Source organism: Aythya fuligula, chromosome 5, assembly GCF_009819795.1.
Source record: "Aythya fuligula isolate bAytFul2 chromosome 5, bAytFul2.pri, whole genome shotgun sequence".
Classification (NCBI taxonomy): Eukaryota; Metazoa; Chordata; class Aves; order Anseriformes; family Anatidae; genus Aythya; species Aythya fuligula.
The window spans coordinates 17,915,406-17,939,523 of record NC_045563.1 but is presented as its reverse complement, the minus strand read 5'-3'; the positions used below and the strand labels follow the sequence as shown (position 1 = coordinate 17,939,523).

General features: G+C 48.7%; 1 protein-coding gene across 7 annotated transcripts in view; it reads right to left on the bottom strand.

Annotated features, from left to right (window-relative positions):
• FOXN3 (forkhead box N3) overlaps positions 1-24,118 on the bottom strand; it is a 197,404-nt gene that overhangs the window by 123,835 nt on the left and 49,451 nt on the right. For 5 of the 7 annotated variants that reach the window (XM_032188726.1, XM_032188731.1, XM_032188730.1 and 2 more), the window contains exons 1-2: positions 7,880-7,918; positions 5,451-6,007 (exon numbers count right to left, since the gene is read on the bottom strand). In XM_032188726.1, the coding sequence (XP_032044617.1) occupies positions 5,451-5,993 (543 nt within the window). In that variant the 5' untranslated portion in view covers positions 5,994-6,007; positions 7,880-7,918. Of the gene's footprint in view, positions 1-5,450; positions 6,008-6,150; positions 6,296-7,879; positions 7,919-24,118 lie in introns of those variants that run through there. The other 2 variants (XM_032188727.1, XM_032188729.1) reach the window with 2 other exon arrangements.

Genomic DNA, 24,118 nt, shown 5'->3' with positions numbered 1-24,118 from the left:
GGGCTGAAAAGCAACTCAAGAATTGAAAGAGAGTGGGGAGAAAAATCCAGCTGGATCAAATCTGAGAGCAGATCCACGGTTTGCCACTGGAACACAAAGTGTGCGTGTCAGCAAGGTGCTGGAGCGAGCAGCCACCAGCAGGGCAGGAGCGGCCGTGGCGAGCAGTGGCAGCGCTGCTGACCACGCTTCGTGTCGTGTTAGCGAAGGGTGAGCAGCACACACGCGGCCAGTTACTCCAGTTTATTTATCCGAGGCAACCAGTCTGCTCTGGGAGGTCAGAGCCCACCGACGTGGCTAGCCATCACAGAGCTCTTCCCTGCGAGCAGGGTACGGAAACCGGCCGAGATCCAGGCTCAGAGGACTCTCCGGTCCTGCCAGCTCTTCACATCACTGGGAGGAGAGCTGATGGCGCACTGCACAGCCCCAAACCTGCTCAGACACCCCGTCACTGCTGCGAAGAGTGAGCTACGGCGTCAAGTCAACCAGCTGGAAGCCAGTCAAATGGAAGAGTATTATTTCCATGCAGAGCTTAGGAAATCTAGTATTTAGTATGTCCTGTATAATTTCTTGGTTTTGCACTTCAAAACCAAAACTGAAAGAGTTAAGAAAGCTCTCCACAAATTGTCTGATATCTGGAAATCCCGTATTAGGGGAAAGTTCTGGGGACTGCTGTGACTTCTCCGGAAGGAAATGACCCTCATTTCTTTAAAAACGACTTGAGGAGAGAATTTCTGAGAAGCTAGATAGCTTTTTAATATGACAGACTGAAGCAAAAGAAAATGGATTTCAAGTTCAACAAGACAGATTCCAGCTTAGAAAAACACATTTCCTTTTAACAATTTGGGAAATTAACAGCTGGATCAGTTTATTTGGGACATTATTTTACTAACAGAGCCAACATCATCTGAAGTCCTTGACATGAGTCTGAGCATTTTCTTTAACACTTTAGCTCCACCAGATGTTACAAACCCAGTGAAATCCTGCCATTTGGCTATTTGGGTTAGTGCAGGTGACAACAATATCAGAAGTGGAGGAGGTTGGTTCTATCCCCAGCATGCCACGCAGCACTCCAGCAGATCTTCCTGAATATGGTTAGAAGAGGAGGATAAGAGGAGGGAGGCGACCATCACCATTGTGTATATGCAGATTGGATTAGGAGATCTCAATGAAGAAGAACCAGGCTCCCTCTGCTCTGGCTCCAGCTGGCTCTTATCTTTCTGCAGGGCTTTATCTGTCAAAAGCCCGGTGTTATCACCTCGGAGGAGAGATGCACACAGAAGGGACTCCTTACTGGGAAGTCCCCCACCATGGTGTGGCACGGCGTGCAGGAAAGGTGTGCGTGAGCTGAGGACAACTTGGAGGCCGGCTCCCTTGGAGCCCTACAACCACCCGGGAGCCCTCAGACCTCAGAGACTGCTCCAGACGGAGGAGGAGCCTGGCTGGATCTCCATGACCCAGTTATGGTCCACGGACTTCTAAGAATAACTCCTACATCAAGCGAGGAGAATTTTCTTCTCCCATCCCCATAAACATATCCCTTACCCTCGTTACATTTTTATTGAGACGTCCCTCAGCACGAGTGCCAAACAAACCTTTAAGAGTCTTGAATTTCTTCAGCGTGCACGTGGCTGGGGGCACACGCGTGTTTCCCTGCCCCAGGCAGCACAGGGCGCACACAGCGAGGAGCCCGCTGCAAGGAGGGGTGCAAGGAGCACGGGGCGAGAGCCTCAGCTGCTGCAACTGGGCGCTGCTGTGCCAAAACAGATCGCAAAGAAGCCAACGATCTCCTTTCCCCTCCTTTCACAGTAACGATTGAGAAAGTTGCGTTCACGGAAGGCACAGACGAATCCATGCCCTGAAAACACACCCCTCCCCGCCTTTGTTCAAAGCTGGAATCCCTACGTGGGTAACACAAACCTTCAAGGGGAAAAAATAAATAAAAATGGGGCTTTAACAAAATGTTTCAGCAGACCCTCAGCTCCAGCAGCACTAGTGGGCGCAGCTATAATTACAGCAAACCTACATAATGCGTCTGAACTAGCGGAGCCCTTTCCCTGCGAGCAGAGGAGCTGCCACATCAGTAACTCTGTTGCTAGGGCAACTGCTTACTTTCCATATCAACTGCAAACTCGTTGCTGTGGAGACACATATACAAGAAAAATTCCTCTCCATAGCCAAGGACCAGATGGTAGGGAAGTCGGGGAAGTCATGGGCTAGCGGGCTGTGCTAAATGGGACGTACGCTAGAGGACATTCAGATCCCTGCGCTCACAAAGGGATTAATCTGAATGGCGGGGCTCACGGGTCCGGCAGGACACACAAAAGGGAACCCCGCTTCTGCTCCCCGTCGTGTGATGCTTTACTCTCTGGCCGGCTCCTACTAGACCCTGAGCTCAAGGCAAAGAGGTGTGCACAGGCCAGGCTCAGCATTTTCCCCTCTCCAGCCCTTCTTCATCCCGAGGTCAGCCTCGTGGCCAAGCTCTGCGTGCAGCCGCCCTGCCAGGGGAGCCCCATGGCTCCACAGCTGAAGGGGACGGTGGTGGTGGTGGTGTCCCCATAAACCTGGGGGACGTCCCACAGACCCAGGGGGGACCTCGTTTCCCAGCATCGGGCCCAAGAGCACCTGAAGAGGCAGGCGGAGCGATGTGGCCTGCGAGCCCTTCTTTCCCTGACAGGGATCTCAGGCCAGGAAAAGCAAGAATTTGTAGGCATGCAGGAAGAGCTGCGCGTATTAAATACATATTTAGCCCCATGAATATAAATTAGGGGAGCCCAATGCTGAGGAAACTACCAGGCGGAGGGAAATCGAGAAAGAATTAAGTGTTCAGCAGAACTTTTTTTAGAAAAACGATTACTGAAAGGCTCTACAAACAAACACTGGAAAGCACAACTCTGAGAGGAAAAGCTTCTAGCTTTTCACAATGTGTCAACGCACATCAACTAGCAAATGCCTGCAATTCCCAGCACCGATTAACTCCTTCCCCCCATCCTGCACGTTTCAGAGCCTCGCTTGTTGGCGTTTCAGAGCACGCCGTGTGCTAAATGCTCTTTACCCCCACATAAAAGCAGAAGGACAGACAGACTCTGAGCCTGCAGCCTGCAGAACCTGGCTGCAAACTGGGAGAAGCGGCATGAAATGGTCCCTTGTAACAGAGACCCCTTCTCCCCAGGTCCCAGGGACCCCACTCTGATTCACAGGCCGCCTTCTGAGCACAGGAGACGCTTGCTGTGAAGCACCCGAATCAACCCTGAGGCTGCAGGCACGCACATGAACATATTTCAACGCCAGCAGTTGAAGTTTGCTGCTTTCCAAGTCCACAATTAGCTGTCAGGCACCTGATTCAGCAATCCTGACTGAGCGCCAGCTCTGTGCCCGGGTCTCAGCCAGCCATCCCTCAGCCAGGACACGAGATAAAAGCAGCAGGGTGTTTAAACAGCCCGAGTCTGTGCTTTTAAACTTTCAGATTTTCGTCTCAATTACCTTAATGCTGGCAACCAGCAGGGTGACCGGCTAGTTATTAAGGGCTCAGGAGCACAAAAAGATGGAAGAAATTCTCTCTCATAACCTGGGCTTTCCCAGGGAAGCACAAACCCCACCTAGTTACCGCTATAGGCAAGGACTGCCACCACACCTCACCGTCTCACTAGGTAACCACGGATCTAATCGTGGATTCACGACGTAGGTGACGAGTCACGCATTGTGCTCCTCCACTTCCCTGTGGAGAAGTGCTTCATGGTATTGTTCATATCATCTCGGAAGGCTGCCGGATATTTGACAGATATACATGAAGACGAGTTCCTCATAGGAAGGAAGCTGTAATCTAAACAGTCAGCTTGTAAACAGAGGAAGAGGGATAGAACAAGCGGCAATGCCAAACATTCGCCTGGCCAGTTACAGCATTTGTTTTTTTTTTTTTTTTAAGAGTACTGCGTTAAGGCTTCTTATGGTCTGGGGCAGGGTCATAAAAGCCTGGTGTGGCACTTACTATTACAGTCTCACTTCCACACAAGAATTTAAGGCTGGTTTGCATGAAACAAGATCCAGTTCAGGCACAAGTTTTTTAATCTCACGCACAATTGTTCACAGCAACTAATTTGTAAAAATACCAGCGTACAGTGTGTCATCTTCAATATGTGCACAGTGGATTCCAGGGAACGACATTAAAAATAAATAAAGTCAATCATTTAAAATGGCAAAACTACTGAGAAAATAAGTTAATTAATCTAAAATGGAAAGCTGTTAGCTTAGCGTAATGTAAGATTCTCCCTCTAGAAGAAGAAAGCTTCTATTCCACAGCATTTAAAGTTAAATCGCACCCAAAATAGGGAGAACAGCACCACCAACAGAAGTCTAGCTTCAGGGTAACCAGTGACGAGACAATCACAGCATTTACTTAACCGGCATACAAAAGCAGAGTGCATCTATTATTTCTACCAGAAGAAAGCGTTCACTTTCTGACCGTCAGCCAACTGCAGAGACAGACAGTCAGCAGTGTGATTTTACCTGCTACTTATTCCACCAACCCGTGGGAAGGACTGTGAAATTAACCTGCAAGCTGGGGTTTTTATCGGAATACTCATACTTGGCCAAAGGTTCACCCAGACCACTGCTTCTGGAGGCCATCCCCTTCCGAAAAGGAGATCAGCTCCCAGTCTGATTTATGCAATAGAAGGTTATGCAAAGCACTGCCTCCGCCGCTCGGCTCATTTCCCCATTCCCTCACACACAGCCTCTTCCTGCAGATGCAGTTGAGGATCCAGCAATGAAACCAGACAGCAGCTACAGAGATCCGAAAGCAAAAAATCTGTTCCCCAGATTCTGCCACTGCACTGTTCCCAGAAGCTGCAAACGTCCAGAGAGAGAGAACAACCGCGTTTTTGGTAACTTTCCCCTGCGATGCCAGACCCATCTCCTCTGTCTGAAGAGTTTCTCTACAACCTGCCTGAAACAGAATAAAGCTTCCTCACCAAAATTCTGAACTACTTCTGCTTGGTTTAAAAAAAAAAAAAAAGTTTTTTTCTGATTACAACACCCAGCAGTAAAAAAAGAGATGAACTCTTACATAAGGCATACCCTTTCACTATACATTTGTATAAGCCAAGAACAGCAAGCAGCCTATTTATAACATGATTACATTCATCTAGTATAGCTGGAAACCATTACCACAGCATGGTAACTAAAAACAATATTTAACCACTATGCATGAAGACACCAGCTGGGGGGGAAAAAGAAAAAACACACACACCGAGTACTTTCTTACAGATGTCTAGACAATGAATTTAATAAAATCAGAATGAGCCATGCTAAAGAAATGTTGGCTCTCTGAATTTAATGAACTACATTACTAGGGACAGCATTGCGTATTCTGCTTTTTACTATTATGAATTTATTTTAGGACTAGCAGGTGAATTTTATCAGAGCCAGACAGGTTTCCACAGTTCCGAACTTACCTGACTTCTGTCTTTGTCCACCTTCTTAAAACACTTATTCAAGGATAGATTATGCCTCACAGAATTTTTCCATCCAGTGGGCGCGTTTGCAAAATATGGAAAGTGTTCTAAGATCCAGTTGTATATATCCTTTACAGGAAGTCTTTTGGTTGGCGAGTCCTCGATGGCCATAAATATGAGGCAGCTAAAGGAGTACGGAGGTTTGCAGTTGGGGTTCTGCTTGGCATCGTAGGGCATGTCAGAGTGGGCAGGAGACGGAGGCGTGTCGTCACCGATGTCCTGAACGGGGCTAACGCTTCTTAAGACCGAGTCCCCAAAGCTTTTCAGCAAGTTCTTGCTCTCGTGTAACCAGTTCAAATTTGTTAGTTCTTCATCTTCCATGGCCCCTTTATCTAATCTGATGGCAGGCAAAGAGAAATCTAGGTCCTCGTCATCGTGAAGTGCCTTTGATAAATCACTATCTTGGTAACGTTGGCTCAGTCCGCTGGGCACACTAATTCCTGAGCCCTCTGGCTTCTTACTGGGCGGCATGACTGGACCCATTTAGGCAGAGACTCCTAGGGAGTGAATCCAAAGCGAAGGAAAAAAAGAAACAGAGAAAAAAGTTAGCTCATGAAAAGATACTGCAGAACATTTTGACAGCTTTTCCCCAACCAGTCACTTGGCCTTTTGCGATCTGTATTAAAAATGACAGACTCACATAAACAGGCATCCCCAAACGCTGAGTAAAATAATCCAAAGTCAGGAAAAGGAAAGAAATTTCAGTGAATGGAGTAAGATGATAATCTTGATATGCCTCAGTGCTGCGTGTACTTGAAGCCCCGTGCAGGAAATCCTAAAGGCACATTCCTTTAATGATGAATACGTGTATCAGACCAGTGAGTACTCTGAATGTATCACTTTAATAGACATGTAAACTTAAAAAAAAAAAAATTAAAAATAAAAAGAAGGGGGGGCTTATTACAGCAGTTGCTTCAGATTAATTTCAGCTGTTTCACTTTTGAGGACAATACAGCAGCGTTGTGATTAAAGGCGCTCTGGCTGAAGGCTCAAGCAGACGAGCATCTAACCCAGTTGCAGTCACCATTGCAACCAAACTCCAAAATTACAGCAGAGCTCCCAAAACGGAACGGGCGAGAGCAGGGAAGGAGGCAAGCAACGCACAGTAGTTTTGGGAGTGGGGCCAAGACACGGGGAAACAAGCGCCAGAGGAATAGAGCACTTTAAAAATGTATGTAAACAGAGACAGCTCCAACACAAGCCGGCCGTCTCTCAAACATGGCAGAAAATAGAGCCGGGAGGGCGGCACGCTGCCATCCTCAGCAGGCCCTGGGGATGGGGGCGAGCCGGGGGGCTCGGGGGGCTGGGTGATTCGGCCGGTGGGTGAGGGAAGCGGTGGATGGGGGGTGAGGGCAGCTGTGTGAGCGCTCAGGCAGCAGCGGAACAGCTCTGCAGAAGCCGCCACAGACCGCCCCGGCTTCCCGCACAGCACAGCTGCCAGCGTTCAGGTCTGGAGACGCGAGCAGAAGCAAAATAAAACCGGTGAGGGCTCGCAGCGCACGTGAAGCACGGGCAGCTCCCGCATGACCACAGGGCGCAGGTTCCCCGTGCTGGGGACCGCCGGGGACGCGCTCACAGCTCCCGTGGGCGCGGGGCCGCGGCGGGGCAGGGCGCGGGGCGCGGGGCGCTGCCGCCGGCACAACTTCGCCTCCGCGAGTTGCGCCCCGGGAGCCGGCGGCGCTGCGCTGGTGGCGCTGTTGCCATGGCGACGGCGGCTGCTCCCCGGGCACCGGGCGCTCCGCAGCCCGCCCCGCCGGGCCCTCACCACACCGAGCGCTCCCGGGGCTCGGCGCGGCCGGCACGGGGAGGGGGGGGAGAGTGTGAGGGGGGCGCCACTGCCACGGGGAGGGGTTCGGCCGCTGCCCGCCGCCAGACAAAGGCGCGGCGGCCACACGGGGCCGGGGACCCGCGGCCGGGCGAGGAGCGGGCAGGGGGCGCGGGGCCGCCGCAGCCGAGTTGGGGGGGGGGGGGGAGGAAGGGGGCGGTGCCGGCCCCCCCGCCCCGCTCCCTCCGTACTCGCCGCGCAGCCGGGGCGGCGGAGGGGGCCGCGCGCCCATTGGCCAGCGGCGCTGCCAATCAGCGCGGTTGCTAGGAGACCGGCGGTGCCCGGGGCGGGCGGGGGCGGCCGGCGGCGCGCACCCCGCCGCTGCCGCCCAGATGTCAGCGGCCGGGCAGGGCCCGAGGCGCCGCTCCCGGCCGGGCTCCGGCCTCACTCCCCCCCCGCCCCTCCCGGCCCCGCGCCCCCCGCGGCAACTCCCGGGCAAGTTGCGGCCGGGCACGGACCCTCCGGACCCGGACCCTCCCCGCTCCCCTCCCGGCCCCGCCGGTGCCGTGCGCGACCCCCGCTGGCGGCGGGGTCCGGGACTCACCTGGCGGGGGGCGGCCTCGGCGCGGCCCCTCGGCGGCGGGCAGCGGCCCCGCGCCCCCCACACCCCCCCCCCCCCCCCCCGCCGCCTCAGCCCGAGCCCCGGGGGTGCCGCGGGGGTCCCGGCGCAGGGGGCGCCGCCGGCAGCATCGGGGCCCGGGCGCGGGGCCGCCCCGCAGCGGGTCCGCCTGGGCGCGAGCCGGAGAGCGAGAAATTGTTTCCAGCGCAAACAAAAAAAGGCGACACATGACCAGGGGAGGGAGGGGAGAGAGCGAAAACGTGGGCTGGGCCTGCCCGGGCGGGAGAGCCGCGGAAGGGAGGAGGGAGGGAGGGAGGCAGGGCCGGGGGGGGTGGGGGGGGGAGGGCGGCGGCACCCCCGGCAGCGGGGAGAGCCCCCGCGGGAGGGACCCCCGGGTGGGCGCCGCGGGGCCGGGCCGGCAGCGGCCGCACGGGGCTGCGAGAGCCGCGGGACCCCGCGGGGCTGCACGGGTCCAACAGCAGCGGGAAGCCCTCGCCTCAGGAAGGGTCCTTCCGAATCGGGCCCGATTTCGGTCAGGAGGAACGGTGCCTCTTCTGCCCCTACACGGGACACAGCTCGCCCCTTGACACAGCTGGTATTGACTTGATTAAAAAAATAAACCCCTCACCATCAGCTGAGTTAGATTGATCGGAGTGAGCTAACTCGACTTAAACACGAGGAAGAAGTTGCCCAGTCTAGACAGCTCCGGGTAAATGTGATCTCCTCCTCTGTGCGGTGTTTGATCTCGGGCAGCTTCTGTGATGCACAGCGTTACGGCACAGCTGTCCGCCTTCAGAGCGAGCACCAGACATTGTTCTGGGGCTCAGTCAAGGACTTTCTACTCTGAGTAAGCAAGGCTCACACCGTTAGCATACTTTCAAAATCAGTTTGCCTTCGGTATAGAAAAGGTCTGCTGCAGGAATCTATAAGCAACTTAATACCTGTTAGAAATACAGGAATGTTGGTAGAGTCCTGGACACAGAAGTTATCCCTAAGCCAAGAAGCAAAGTATTTTAGCAATTTTATTTAGAAAAGTTAGGACAGCTGTCTCAAGACCTTGCAGGAATTCTCTCCTGGCCCACGCAGTCAATATTATCCTGCTTAAGCAGGATCACCACTACACTGTACCACATTTCTGTGCCCGTATTTAGCCATTTTCTGAGGCATCAGTTACCTTTTCTAATCTCTACAACATCTGCCGAACTCTCAGACAGGAGAGTAGCGACAACTTGGTTCTCAAAGTGCAGGGCCGAGAAGTGTTTCGTTTATTCTCTCAAACACAAAATTCCTGTCATAACTCGCTAAGACCTCCTTTTGCCGATAGCTCTCCCTCCCCTACCCAGTGAGCTGCTGTTTCACATTCTTGCATTTTTCAAGAAGACACGCCGGCAGCTGGATCTCAGGGTGCAGACAGTACCTGCCAGGCAGCATCTGCGCTGTTACCGCTGGCAGCCCTGCCCTGTGACCGTGCTGCTTCCAGCACCAAGCAGTCAGCAGACCTGGAGTTTACACAGTTCTTATCTCATGGCCATTTTGTTCCAAACCCAAACTAAATTAGCAAGTCATAACTCCACCCACCTGAATTTACTCCAAACGCTTCAGACGTTTCTCTTTGTGAATCAACACGTCTCTTTGCCAGCCAGAGAGGAGATTTATCACATCTATTTTCACTTGTAAAAGTCAAGTGTCTTAGCATTTGGAGAATTCAGCTAATGAGAAGTACTCCTGAAGTGAGAAGGGGGAAGCCTGGCGAGACACAGGTTGGTATATAGAGCATATTGCACCTTGAGTAGGGCCTTACTCTGTGTGTATCCTGTTCAGGTACACAGATCTGCTCAGAATTAGGGAAGAGATTCCCCGTTAGTACTGGGAGAACAAGGCCAGTTTTACCCCCTTCCCGTGGCAGGGAGGAACTTCCCCAGCACACACAGTCGGGATTGCAGCGAAGCACCAATGTGAGGCATTTGACGAGCACACAGCAAAGCCAGCACAGGGGTCCGCAGCTGGGGACCAAGAGGCCTCGGGGAGCAGGGGGACGAATCCTGCATCCCAGGCTGGGGGGCTGGCACAGGGCTACGGGCAGAGGCACAGCATGGGTGCCTCCTGCTGCCTCCCCCTCACCCTGCACTCAGCAGCAAGGAGCTGCTGGCTGACTCCTCCAGTGACAACTCTGGTATCTTTGCCTCTTGGGGTGAGGGTGTCCCCCAGCTTCCCTGACTTGTTAATGGAATGGTTAACTAACTTCAGAGGGCCTGCCGCCCTCTCCAAGCCACACGGCTGGCTTAGAAACCAGCAGCATCAGCACATCCATCGAGTAACTCCCCGGAGTCTTAAGCAAGCCACCAAATTTACTTGGGTGTTGATGCCTCCATTTGTGAGCTAGGAATAACACAAACTCGTTCTGCAAAAGACTGGCAACACTGAAAGATGAAAACTGTTTGTACATCAGGACCAAAGCATATGCAGCACTAAAGGCTGACGAGAAGTACCAACAGTGCAGAGCTGCACTTTAGCCCTGTGGGCTAATATACAACAGCCTAATCTTTCCACTCAGATTTCAGAATACCAACCGCAGATGTTTCGGTATCTTATTTAATGAGGATTTCCACCCATCTCCCTGCACTCCTTCATCTCTTATCCTCCTCTAGATTGGAATCCCTGATAACCCCCTACAAGCAAACGTTGCAAAATGAGCACAGCAAGGGTCACAGGCTCTTTACCAACCCTCCGAAGCTCAGCTACCCACCTCTGTTCTCCATCTCAGCTGCGACCACCTTCCTTTGCTAGTATTCCAACCATGCCACATGACCTCACTATAGGTTTCTATCTGTTGCCATCTGACCCCACCAATCTCACCATTCGATAGACCTGCACTTCTTACACTCATCCTTAAGCCCTGTTCCTAACCCGATCTCCAACTGTTACGTCCTCACTGACTGGCATCCCTGTCAGTGTTTATTCTCCCTACATCACAGGCAAGTTTCTTACCTAAGTTCTGCTGCAGTTTGTTAATTGTTCATTTGGATTTATAACTGGATGTGCAGCTATGCCCAAAACCCACCCAATCCTGAAAGGCCCCTGATGCACATGTACAAAGACAAGCGGATGGGGCTGCTGCCCTGTGTTCCCTGTGACTGCTGTGATCAGCCTCTTGTACTGGGACATCTCAGAGTCGTAACATCATCCGCTGACCATCTCATTTGTTCCCATTCTGCCTCTGTGCTGGCTTCCCCTATCAGTGTTGCCACTTCTAAGTTGTTTTTATCTCTGAGGCAATGGATTTAATCTTGCATGGAGCTGCTGAACACCTTCAGGCACCATTAAAAACTAAATCATGAATACAATATGTGTTTGCTTGTTTCCTCTTTCACAATTCCCATTACCAGTGCCCTTCTCCAATTACCATTCTGCAGCCTTGGACCCTTCCTTCACGCCACCAGCACTGCCCAGCACTGCCTTTTGTTGTTCACCACACGACATTCAAATACACGTTAATGCCTCCATCTGCCCCAGCTGTAACTGGGTCCCCTCATTCCAGGAGCAGACACTCAAAACCCTCACTGATGGCATACCAATGAGTAGTCTGATACAGACCCTGATCCTGCAGGATCAACACTTCGGTATTTCTGACCACAGCAGACCAACCTGGTTTTGTTGTTTGCACCATACCCAGTTCTGGGGCAGAAAAACAGCTGTATCCGAATTCCACACGAAGTCACTGCCCCCTGCAGAGGTAGGAGAGCTAACCATCTGCCTGCTTCACCCTGCCTCCGTGCCCCATGTCCCCTGGCTTCTCCCACTTCAAGCACTAGCTAAGGATGCAAGCTGCATACACAATGGAGACCAAGCTTACTCCAGCTTCCTGAGAGGAGATCTATCTTTTGCTTATTCACTTGAGACACATGGAAATCAGATTTAGAAGGCATTTCCCAACCTTTCATTTAATTATCCCTCTAGTTCTCATTTGCCCCAGCTGGAGAAATCCAACAGAAACAGAAGTGAATCAGTGAGAAAAGGCGCACCGAAATGGAGCTTCGTCAGAAGTGAGGTGAAACAAAAATATCTACAGCATCTCTGCTTCACGGTCTGAAATACACTGACTTTATTATCAAATGCAGAGCTTTTATGAAATAGTTCCTTTATAAAATAATGTATGCACATTTACGATGTTATTGTAGTAACACTTGCTCGCAGCTTCTGAGAAAATGAGTATGCTTAGCACTAAAATTATATACAGCTGACAAGCTACCAGCAAGTGTGTTTCTGTACATGAGTGCAGTGGGAGGAGAATATCTCGCATGCTAGTTTGTCCTATGTACCTTTATTAAAATACGTCCATATGAGAGATGCTTTACCAGGGTAATAACACCAACACACGAGGGTCCCAAGCATAAACCTAGCTTTTGCTGGTAACGGCAAGCTCCTGCCAGTGCAGCTTATTTTAGTAGCCCAGCCAGCAGGAACTAAAATGTTGCTGGGATAAACATAACTAACTGGAGTCGTCAGCTGCAATGGCTATATTGCTCTGAAATCACATCTAACATAGCTGGTAAATTAACTGCAATATAAGAGAGTACTTCTACTACTGTTGTGGTGTTTGCGGAGGCTGGGAAAAAAAAAAAAAAAGAACTAAAATAAAGAACTATTTTCTGGAACTATTTTCTGGGATTCATTGCACAGACTCTGCTATCTGCTGCACAGGTGTAATGCAGCAAAATTTCGTCTGAAGTTATCTCAAAATCAGTATTTACCACTTGGCAGCTGAAGTCAAATATACAAGTAATCAGCAAAACAAGGAATCAACTGAATTTTTGTTCTTAAAAGCAAGGTGGAAGAAAAGCAGCAGCCAACATTGCATAAAAGTAAAGATCACAATCTGGGGGAGGAAACTATAATGGAGGACTAAGTTATTTTATGAAGTTTCTAAATTGTATTGCCAACAGAATTTCTAAAACTGAGACAGAATTATTTCTGGATATCTCAAGTCCTGCCTCAGTTTTTCTGAATACAAGCTGTTAATTTCATCAAAGACTTCAGGATTTTGTCCTTTATTTGTGTACCTATACATGCAAAATTTAGTTCCATGAAGACTTCACTGATTGTAAGGTTTGTGTTCACAACTCATAGTTTGAGGACCGCAGGAACTGACATATAACACAGTTTGCTATCGCTGGTGTTGTAAGCTAAGAGCTGATCACCCTCCCCTGACCATTTGCTTGCACTGGGTGGATTTCCTAGCCATGATTGTATTGATTCCCAGCTTGATTTCCAGCGCATTGTACAACAGGATATTCCAGAGTGCTTTCCTCTCCTCACCACTCAGCACTACTCTTCCTGTACATTTCTTGAACACCGTTCCCAGAGGAAATCCTGTGAGATGCGGGTCCAGATTCCCAGACTGCATCAACACGGAGATAGCCTCTATGAGGTGATGCACTGCTGAAGTACAAGCAAGGATGACCTACAGTGGTGCCTGCCAAGTGCTGCTGCGAGGATGCAGGTTGGGTAAACAAGCAAAGTGACATAAAATGATTAAGCAGACCTCTATCCTTGATGTGTTTTCAACACTACATACCAGTGCACCAAACACATCAGGAAGCAGAACAGAAAGCAATGAGACTGCAGTTGAAGGAATGAAAAAAGAAACAAATGAAAAAAGAAACAAATGAACAAACAAACAAATTAAACAAAAAATAAACAAGCAGACAAACAAACAAACAAACACACCTGAAACCAACCTAAATCACCCACATCTGAACAGAAATTTCTGTTTCCAGCAATGGCAAGTGAACCACCCGCTGGCCACAGCACTGGTGTTCGGTTAGGTGGGCTTCCCTGCAAGCAGCTTTTGGCTGCTCCCCAGTGACGAGGGATCATTACAGTGTGGGCTGACATAGCACTGGGTCCTTAACTTACCAGGTCCCTCAGCACTGCTCCGGTCTTTTTGGCAACAAGTAACGTCAGCTAGCAGTGGTAGTTAGCCACTAGATACGGCGCGTCTGACGCCTCAGATTTTTTGCAGACAAATTTCTCATTCCACAGATTTTGCACAGCCATGAGAATAAAACGGGCCTGGATAGCCAAAGCAGTAGCAAGTAATGCTGGGGATACTGTTTCTTTAAATCCCCAGCCCTGTAGACACAGATAGTTATGGTTACTTCTAAGGTTCAGGTGGTCCCAGCGCAGTGTAGCACTTCCACAAGCATTTCAAGGACCAGAGACAAAGAATGCAATGGCCATAACAACGTTTTGAAGCATGTTAGAGGAGAAAAGTAGTTTTTTTTTTGTTTGTGCGCATGTGTAGGGTTTCACTTATTCCACTTATCATCAGTCCAATAATTTCAGTGCTTTTTTCCGTAAAGGAAAAAGAAATACAACAGAAAAACAGAACAGTGTCAAACCAAACATCACATATAACCCCCAAAGCAGAGGCTGTCGCCGAGGAAGGCCCTGAAGGCTACAGGGCCAGTACTGGGCAGCAGACAGGGGTTTGGGCAGAGCACAAAAGCCAGCCCGGCCGTGACAGGGGACGGGCTGTCCTGCGACTGGGCAGCCAACCACCACGCTGCCATCTCACTGTGCCACTGAGCAGAAGGCCTGTGTAATGATAACCGCAAAACTCATTTAAGCTCTGAAAAGGTGACTAATGAGCTCATTCATGCTGCCTATAAATTATTCACTACAACACTGACCCCACTTAAGACAAACAGCAAAGTAAACTTTAAACACTGGGATGCAGAGCCTGTTGTGCCGCCGGCTTCGGCCTGCACAGCCTCACACCGGTGCCTCGCTACAGTGTCCGGGCCTCTCCTCTCTCTCACTGCCCTCAGGAAAGAGGCAGCAGCTGCAGCAGATACGTGTTTATTTCTCTGCTGCCCGATCTTCTTCATTAGTAGTTACAGGTGATCATGAAGTGCTATAAATAGCTTTAAATTATACTCTTCTGAAATTGAAGTCTGGCCTCAAAAGGAAGGCCAGGTCTAACGAAATAAGAGCATGACAGCAAGCCATCTCCAGAGCCTGTTGATACTCCTGTGAACATTCAGGATTTGTGCTAAAATAAAAACTTCAAAAACACATTTTTTTTTTAATTTTTTTTTTTAGGTGCTGGACATGCCTCTGATATGTTTAGAAACATTGCATTTCTAAGAATACTTCTGTTATCCTGTTTAGCATGAAGCAGGAGACGGGCCACAGTTCAACGTCCCTGGTGCGAGCAGTGTGTTTGTTGCTGCTCGCAGCGCTGCAACAGGCACCGGCTCTCTTCACATGGTGCTCTTCTCTGCGAGATAAATTGCTCACAGTATCTACGAGTACCAGCTTAGTATCTTGCGACGTGTTCAACTAGCAACTACAAAGTGACATTAAAGGCACTGTCTTTATACACAACACGTGTCTCATCTTCAGTGGAAAAAAACGTTACTCGCACCTCTGGTTACACAACCCAATTCCAAAGGTCAAAAACAACTAGATAAAAGGGAAAGCCGGGAGTCACATAGCTGTATAAGGTATATGGCAAGGTGATCTGTAAAGGGTGGGAGATGCAAAGCAACATCATGGCAATACTAAATGTGAAAAAAAGGGGGCTGGCAAGGAAAGTTCACAAATGAAATAACCATTGCAATTTTAATGATCACTCTTTCAAACTGGAAATGTTACAACGCAGCAGAGTGTGAACTTGTGTACTGCTTAAAGCAAAGGGCTTTACGACCTACCGACAACTGCATTGTTAGTCTTCATTTATTTACATCCATGATTCTGAATTTACAACAGATGTGCTGAATCCCTGCTGCCCTGCTAGTACTGCTCTTTAAAATGATGATTAAAAGAAAACAACCCAACAACCTAAACCCCCCAACAAACACTAAGAGAGCACTGGAGCAGCCTACACCACATAGCATGCAAGTCTTAACTTATCAGCAGCTCTCCACCTGACAAGATTCCTGAGCCTCTCATAGCTGAAGGGTGTTGGCAAAGGGCTGCTTTGAAACCCTGTCACATGCCAGACCCCACCAACCTGTCTGGCAAGTGGAGTTCACCTCCCAGTTCAGTGGTGGGAAATGGAGGCACCTCCTGCACTCGCCTCCCTGCTCCTCATTTCCCTAACAACACCCAGCAGTGATGTCAGTTTTGCCCCAAGACACGATCCGGTCCAAATAAAAACAACCCACAGCTGGCTGCAAAATCAGAGGAATACCGAATCCGGGGGAGGAAGAGCAAACAAACTGACAGTACAACTTTTAACTTCATGGAACAAAGCCAACACTTAGCTATGACTGAAAATTAATCTCTCGACTGGCTGATGCCACTCATCTGGTTGAGGGTGCCTCTTCAGTGGTCAACGTCACTCATCTGCTTGAGGGTGCTGTGGACGACTTTGGCCTGAGAAGTCACCTGCAGGCCTTGTGACGCTCTTCTCAGTAAATTCACGTGAGACTGCCATGCCATGGGTACATCAGACAGTGAGCACCAACCAGAGAGGTAATCCACACCACCACCAGGAGCCAGCTGGTGTCGCTGAGGTGAAGGCGGCTGGATCACACTGCACCCTGTGGGCAAGCCCAGCCCAACCCAACATGTGCAGCTGTTATCTCTACTGGAAAACTGCTCCTGCAGCTCCTCAGCTCTCCAAAGCACATAATCTCATGGCTCTCAAGACCCTAGTGTGTGCTTATCTGTCAGGAAGGTTGGGTTCCTCTGTGCTTTGGTTGTATTGTTAAAACAAAGTATATACCCTTATCAGAAATCGGTAAGTTCAGACACTCACAAAGCAAAAAACTCACATATTAAACTCAAAGGAAAAGCTATGTCCCATTTGAATTGCATAACGCTCACCTCCTTGTATAAGAAATTGGCCTCTACTCATCCATTACCACATGCCAGTTCCAACCCAAAGACAGCATTTATACACTCCCCAAGCTACAGGATAATTAGAGGGAAAGCACAACTTTGCACAGTGAGAAAGTTCTTAACTATTGTCCAGATGAGGCTGGCGATTACCTGTATTATCCTTACTTTCACTTATTTCTGGTTATCATCATCACTACTGCAATAGTGGAGAATGCAAAACAAATGCTCTGGAACAAGCACTGACATCAGTGACACACTGCTTGCTCTTCTGCCACCACACCAGGACTTGCACGCTCCCGGTACATAGCCACATAGGTGGGCTGAAGCCCCTTTCAGGTACCCAGTGATCTGTGGTTCTTGTGCTCTGCTTCACTGCATCCTTGGATTTATGCCAGCCCTAACTAGATCAGCATCCAACCCTCTACCTTTATTTCTCCCTTTCCATCCCTGTCACATAACTCCACTGAGCCTTTAGCACCAGAGTTTAGAGGCTGCTCAGCCCAAAGTTCCTCTCGCCCACGTCCTGGTTCCTGTCCCATCCTGAGGAAGAGCAGGGCAATGCACAGCAACACACTGCAGTGTACTCCCGTACGTCCAGGAACCTGTTGCTTAGGAGCTTCTGCAACTAAAGATGTTAGCAGATGCTGTGTTATGCTATAAACCCAAAGATATATATATTTTTTCTATCAATTTGTCTAAAACAGGTTCATGTGAGCTTCAGCATCAACAAAATCTTGTAACAAGGAGTTCTATGTTTTAATTACTGACTGTGGAGAAAGTTCTTCCTTTGCTTTAAACCTGCCATCTGACAGCTTTAGTTGAAGGCCCCTATTCCTTGTAGTAAGTGAACAGTAAGGAATTACCATGCAGCTAGAACACACGGCTCGTGTCTGTGGAGACTCCCCTTGATTTTATAGATGCTTCTTACTGCTCAGACTGCTACTAATACACTTACTCCTACATTTTTGGAAGTAACTGAAGTTACACATAAACAATAAAACACAACATATAAACATACCCATCACTGACCATCTAAACATACCGCCATAATTACCAATATTGTGTCTACCTAGATGTGAGAAAAGGGTGCTCTCTTTCTATGAAACAGCCCTAACAACATGCTTTCCCTTGTAGTCACATCTTGCTTCAGACTCTCACTTGAAGCACTTGGAGCTTTTCCAAGCACTTAATGTGTCCATACAAAATGTGGAAGCAGATCGTTCCAGCTGACAATATCTTTATCCATGGAGAGAACAGCAGCTGAGAGCCTCATCCAGGCTCAGGATGTACCGGATCAGGCCCTGTGCAGGTGCAGACCTTTAAAAAAGCTGCAGCTTCAGAGTTACCGAGTTCCTCAGTGGGGTGCTCCAGTGCAGGTTGCAGCCTCCCGGCTTACACCTGGAGTCTGCAAGTGAAAATGTTCTGGGGGATAAGGAAGGGTCACAGAACCTGTAGGGAAGGCTATGGGGAAGGGACAGAGACGTGGTTTCACAGAGTGGCATGAGTTAGGTCAAGTCTGGGGTGGTGAAAGCGGGAAGGGATGTCTTTGGGACATCTTATGCTCATGTTTCAGCTCTGGCTCCACATGAAAAGGACAATCCCCCCTTCAACAGCCTTACACATGACAACTTGTATTTGGGTCGATACTTCAATAATAAGTGATAAATAACAGTGAACATACATCCAGAAAGTCCTTCATTTCCACTCAGTGTCCCAAATTCTTCACCTGCACGTCCAGCTCCTCTGGAGCACTTCCTAACCGGCCACAGCCAGTGCAGGCCAGGAGAGCTCTCCATTTTGAGGCAAAAACCAGTGGTGTTTTGTGGATCAGCTGGCAGGATATTTCTGAAAGCAGCTCAGTTCAGTCAACAATCTCCCCCTGGAGTCCAAGTACATCACCTCAAAAATATGTCTCAGCTCTTCTGGCACAGAGCCTGGGAACCCAAATTTGTTTCTGATCCAGGTTGTCCAGCTGGCAGTGTAACAAATTGTTGTCCTGCCATCAGGATGGATAAATTCATTTTTCACTCATTATGTTATTCCAAAATAGAGCAGGAGCTTTATTTAAAACAAGAAAGCAATACACTGTGCTCCAGGAAATTAATAGCGCAAAAAAATAGCTCTTTTGCTTTATAAACCACATGGAAAAGAGCTTGAGTTAGAACAATGTAAGTTAATATCCCAAGAAGTTTGACAAAAAAAAAAAAAAAAAAAAAAAAAAACACTCTGATTGCAAATTCTGTTGCTCCCAGTGTTGTGGCTAAGGCTAACGTTACCGTGTGAGGCAGCCCGGCTTTCCCTGCAAATCACTGATCCTTTGCGCTGTAGTCCCCAGAATGGCTTCAGGCAAAATGGCGTAGATCCGTATCAGCTGCGAGATGTGTAACCTATGGACACATTCCTGCACGTGCACAGGACCGGCGAAGCACGCTGCAGTCAGCTACACCTCTGGTGTTCAGATCCCACCTTCCTCAGGCGTGAGGCACCGTGCTGTTAACCAGCCTGGGGGCAGCCCCACAGCTCCACAGCGACAGGTAGCCCCAGGGAACATCGTGGGCACGGACCCTGCTTACCCAACAGACTGCAAGGACTGCTGTCAGCAGCTAGTCGCAGCAATGGAAGAAGTCCCCTTACAGTCGCCTTACACCAAGGCGCTACTTAACAGATACACTAATGGGCACTGTGGCCACAGGCAGGCCGTTCAGAAGCTCCCACGGAGACCCTGGGCACCCCAATCACTCCCATTGGACTCTCCTCTGCCACGATGGGGAAGGACTTCCTACATCAGCTGCTCACGCTGACTTACAGACCTTTCGTGTACAGGAGCCGTCTGTCCTGGTGCTGCCTCTCATCCCCCTCAACCGTTTTCATGGAAAAGCGATTTACCCTGAGCTTTTATTACTGACTTGGTTATTTTTCCTATTAACCTAAATCAATATACTCATCCAGTAAACATCCCAAAACTCAAGTCAATATAGAGAATTCATAAGGTATTGCAGATTTACAGATATTTACAGCTTTGATTAGAGATCCTTAGATGGATGGTGCAATGGAGGCACAACCAACAGATTAGATTTCAAGTACTGATGGTAACTTGTAAGAAAAGCATTGGAAAGATTTAAGAGCCCAAGCCTCAGTGACTTTTAATTGACTTTCAGTGAAGTTAGTATTGACAAAGCCTCCAGGTACTTTCAGAAGCGTCATCTCAAAGACGACGCTGCGTGCCTGTGAGCAGGGAGGGCAGCTACGGCAGGGGATTCGTCTCACCGGGGTCCTGACTGAAGGTTACCCTTGCTCTATTGCATCTCTTCCCTGGTTACCTTCTTTCAGCACGTTAGCAGCAGAGGGAAGGGACAGGTCTGTTTTCCCCCCAGCACACTCCCCCAGCCCTCTCTGTGCACCGTTTCACTTCCAGAGGAATGAAAGCCACCGAAAGGCCCAGGACATTGCAGCGGTGGCACAGAGCAGCCAGGGGCACAGCGCTCTCTAGAAAAGCAAAGTAGCATATCCCTGTTACTGGGTTCTGAAAGTGGATCAGAAATCCTACATATGGAGAGATTTCTGTATTTAGCTCCAATTAACTTGACTTCAGTGCAGATATGCCGGAGCCAAAAATAGATCCTCGACTGTTTGACTCCCAGTTTCTGTTCTAGCCACTACACGGTGCTTTGACAATGATGGGTACTTTACATAAATGTTGGTTTCTCTTGGTATTACATATTTTCTGTTGCCCTTTCAAATGCACTCCACTTCAAGTGGGCTGTCACATACGCGTATTCCCTGAATCAAAGAGTTCGGTTTGACGCTCAGCAGAACTATTCACACTACAGCCCTTGTGATACACCAGCTAATTACTAGGAATTACATATATATCTTTTATCAGAATACATCCATCGGAGTTCACTCCCCTGCTGACTGCTGCCAGCTGAGCATAGCACCAGGTATAGACTCGGCAAATCCAGAAACAATTGCATCAGAGCATAGAAATAGGAACAGGGCTTCAGAGAGACGTAAGCCCACGGCAAACATCCACACCAAACATCCCAGTATTGCTACCACCAGGTCTCACCATTAAGTGTGTCAATTTAAAGGTTTTAGAAGAAAAAATAAAAAAAGAATGATCTTATGTGGATTCCAGCCTGAGGGCCCGGCAAGGCCTTTCCAAATTGGCATCAAATCCTACACTGGTTATTCTTGGAACGGTTTTATTTACATTATTGCAGTTCTGGGTAAGGATTGCAAGATACAGCTCTGAGATCAGACCTCTAATCCTGCCTCTCTGTTTACTGCATTGATTGTGCTCTCGTAGACTCTGATCTCACCACTCCTGCGCAGTGCGGGCTCCCCTCCGTCAGCGGGCAAAAGAAGAATTACGGGACGGGGAATTAAATTGGGATTCAACTGAAAAGCTGAGGCAGAGCAGAGAATGATGAAAACACATCATCTGCCATGAGCAGTCTTTGCCACGGTTAAATTTAGAATGTAGGCTCCTCAAGCAGAGAGATGATCCTCTCTCCCTGTGGGGCACCAGCCACACGGTGCTACATAAATATTAAAATAATAATTGATGATTAATTAATAATGGCTTCCTTGTTCTCATGACCACCTCACAGCTTCCATAAGAAATATTCATTTCCTTTATTCTAGATGCAGATACAAACAATCATTCAGAAACTTATCTCCCTGGAGAAAATTCCCTGTCTCATTCCCTTTCACTGAAATATTATTTTCCACAGCTTCGGACATGACATTCTGCACCACTCACAAGCACTCTGCCTAAGAAATAAACACTAATTAAAAAAGCCTCACAAGCCACAATAACCAAAATAAACATCACAAAGGCAAAGTTGAGCTACAGGGAAAGAAAGAAAAAAAAAGTGAATCTATTCATTCTCTCTCGCTCTACAGCCACATCCTCTACAAAGACAAAAGTCTGTCGGTAAAAGCATTTCAGATGCTTTAAGAAGTATCTAGGGATACCTGTAGTCCTTTGGTGACTGTAGAGATGGACATCGGACTCTGATCTTACAGCTTCCATGTACCCGTGTATTGTTCTTGCTTTTGATCTGCACTAAATTGAGTTTCTGTAGAAATTCAGCAGCCATCCATTCCCGTTGCTCACCTTTTTGCACTGCCCATCTCTTCCTATGCTGAGGCATCTCCCAGCTTCTCTTCTGCCACCAGCAAGCCATCTATTGAGCCATCACAAAACCTTCTAGAAAACCTTCTAGCTAGCAAGCCCTTTTGTAACCTACCCACTTAAAAAAAAAAAAAAAGCAAAATGCAAAATAAACCTTTGTTCCCCATCTCCCAGCATTCACCCCTCAAGCTCCCAAGCTGGTGTCTGCAGCCTGATTTCACTTCCCTCCAACTTAGCCTGCTTCCTGGATGTCACATCCTACCAAAACCTTGCCTTGCCTCCTCTTCTCAAAGCTTCCTCTTCCTCCTCATCCTTTTCTTCTGACTTTTCTTTTTGGTTCTCTCCCCCAAAACAACCAGCCTTAGACTTTTCCAGCTGCTAAGCTCTGCAGGTGCCAGCTACCTAGAAATCACAGACCTTCCCCTAAGGATTAAAATCCAATTTAGCTTTCAAGATAACTATTAAGATAGTTGAGCTTTTTAAATAAAATTCTGTTTCCTTGTGGAAAAAATTAACATCATGCAGGACATCAACATTTGTCTAGGAAATTTCTTCGTGGTATTTTTACTGATAATGAATGCCATCTCTTAATAATCCCCCAGCTCCTCTTTAGAGACAATTATTATAAAAACAGATCTTCCTAATGAAGATAGAGTTACCGAGTCCAGAAGTTTTAAATCACTAATCAGGATGGCTGTGAGACTCCATGCAGCAATTAGTTCTAAAACCAGCTCAGATGAAGTTGGATCGCTTTACGAAAGGGATGCTACCGCACGGTGATTGTGTGCCTACATCCGTGCAGCCCTCATTTCCTTGGTCCTGATTAAGTCACATGCAGTGCGTGCATTGACATGCGTGTGTCATGTAGGCACAAAAGGACTAACAACACATTAAAACCTTGTCAGAGAAATTCAGACAGCCAGAGCCCCACGTGCACTGGCATACTGCAAGAAACGCCACAAGGAACAAGTGGGGGCATGCACGGGCAGTGAGATAAATAGGAAAAAAACATGTTCTGCACCAAAAAAAAACTTTGTGGCTGTAAATATGAGAGTTGCTGGCCTTCACCTGGTTCTCCTGTACGTGCAGAATGACAGCCTGGGTGTGAGGAGCTTGCTCCGTAGCAGTGTCACCCCATGAAATGACTTCTGCACATCTTGGAAGCACGCAGTGGAAGGTCAGTACCTTCCTCCAGGAATCTCATCGCACCGTAACAGACAACGTTCACCACAATGCTAGAAACAGGTTATAAGAATTTGGAAGAGCAATTGTAAACTCCTGAGCTGGGCAAATGAGCGAGGCCACAGTCCCTCACCTGACACCCTGCAGCTCCCACAGCCCTTGGTTCAGGCCGAGGGCTGCTGCCTCCTTACAGGACAGGGCTCTAAACAAACGAGCGCCATTAAAGCACGGATAATGCCTCTGAACATATGCATTGTTCATGTATTTAACAAGCACAGTTTAGCTTTAATTATTTATGATAACACTTCAGAAGAAACTAGTAAACACAGCGCAGTATATTCTACAAAAGCAGTAAAGCCTTTGCTGTGGGAGACTGCTCGGTGGCTTTGTAAATGCTTCATCAAATTAGGAAATGGAGGTTGTAATTGACTGAAAATCCTCTCACCTCAGCTACCTGAAAAGGAGCTGAGGAGGAACAGATGAACAGAGGCCATGGTCCACCTGAGGCAGGCGGTGTGGGATCACACTGTCCCCCAAAAGCGCTGCAGCACCGTGCAGGAGCAGACCAACAGCCTCCTGAGGTCCCTCCAGAGGCAGCAATTCCTTACCATGGCTGGAAGGAGCTGCTGGGGAGCACAGAAGAAGGAAAGGGGCTCATAGAAGAAAAAAGAGAGAGAGAAGTCATGGGAAGAGGGACAGGAGCACAAACAGGGTGTTGTTGCATCTCTGCCACCGTCCCTACAGCCCTCTGGCTGCGACAGCACCAAGCACTTGCTTCTGCTGCTCTGAACTTCGGTTATCCAGCAAAAAAACCAGGATCTTCATTAGAAGAGAACACAAGTTAGTTTGTACCAGAGGAGAAATCTGAGTCATGCCACTAAGCTAATAATAATCTCAGCACTTCTTTTCAATAAGGCCACCACTCCAGCACACCTCTTGCTATTAATGGTTTCTTTCCATTAACCAATGGCTGCAGCACTTGTGCTTCTTCACTTGGCTACGGGGGGCTGGCAATTGCTGACAGCCCTTCTGCAGCCGCAGTCTGGCCAGGA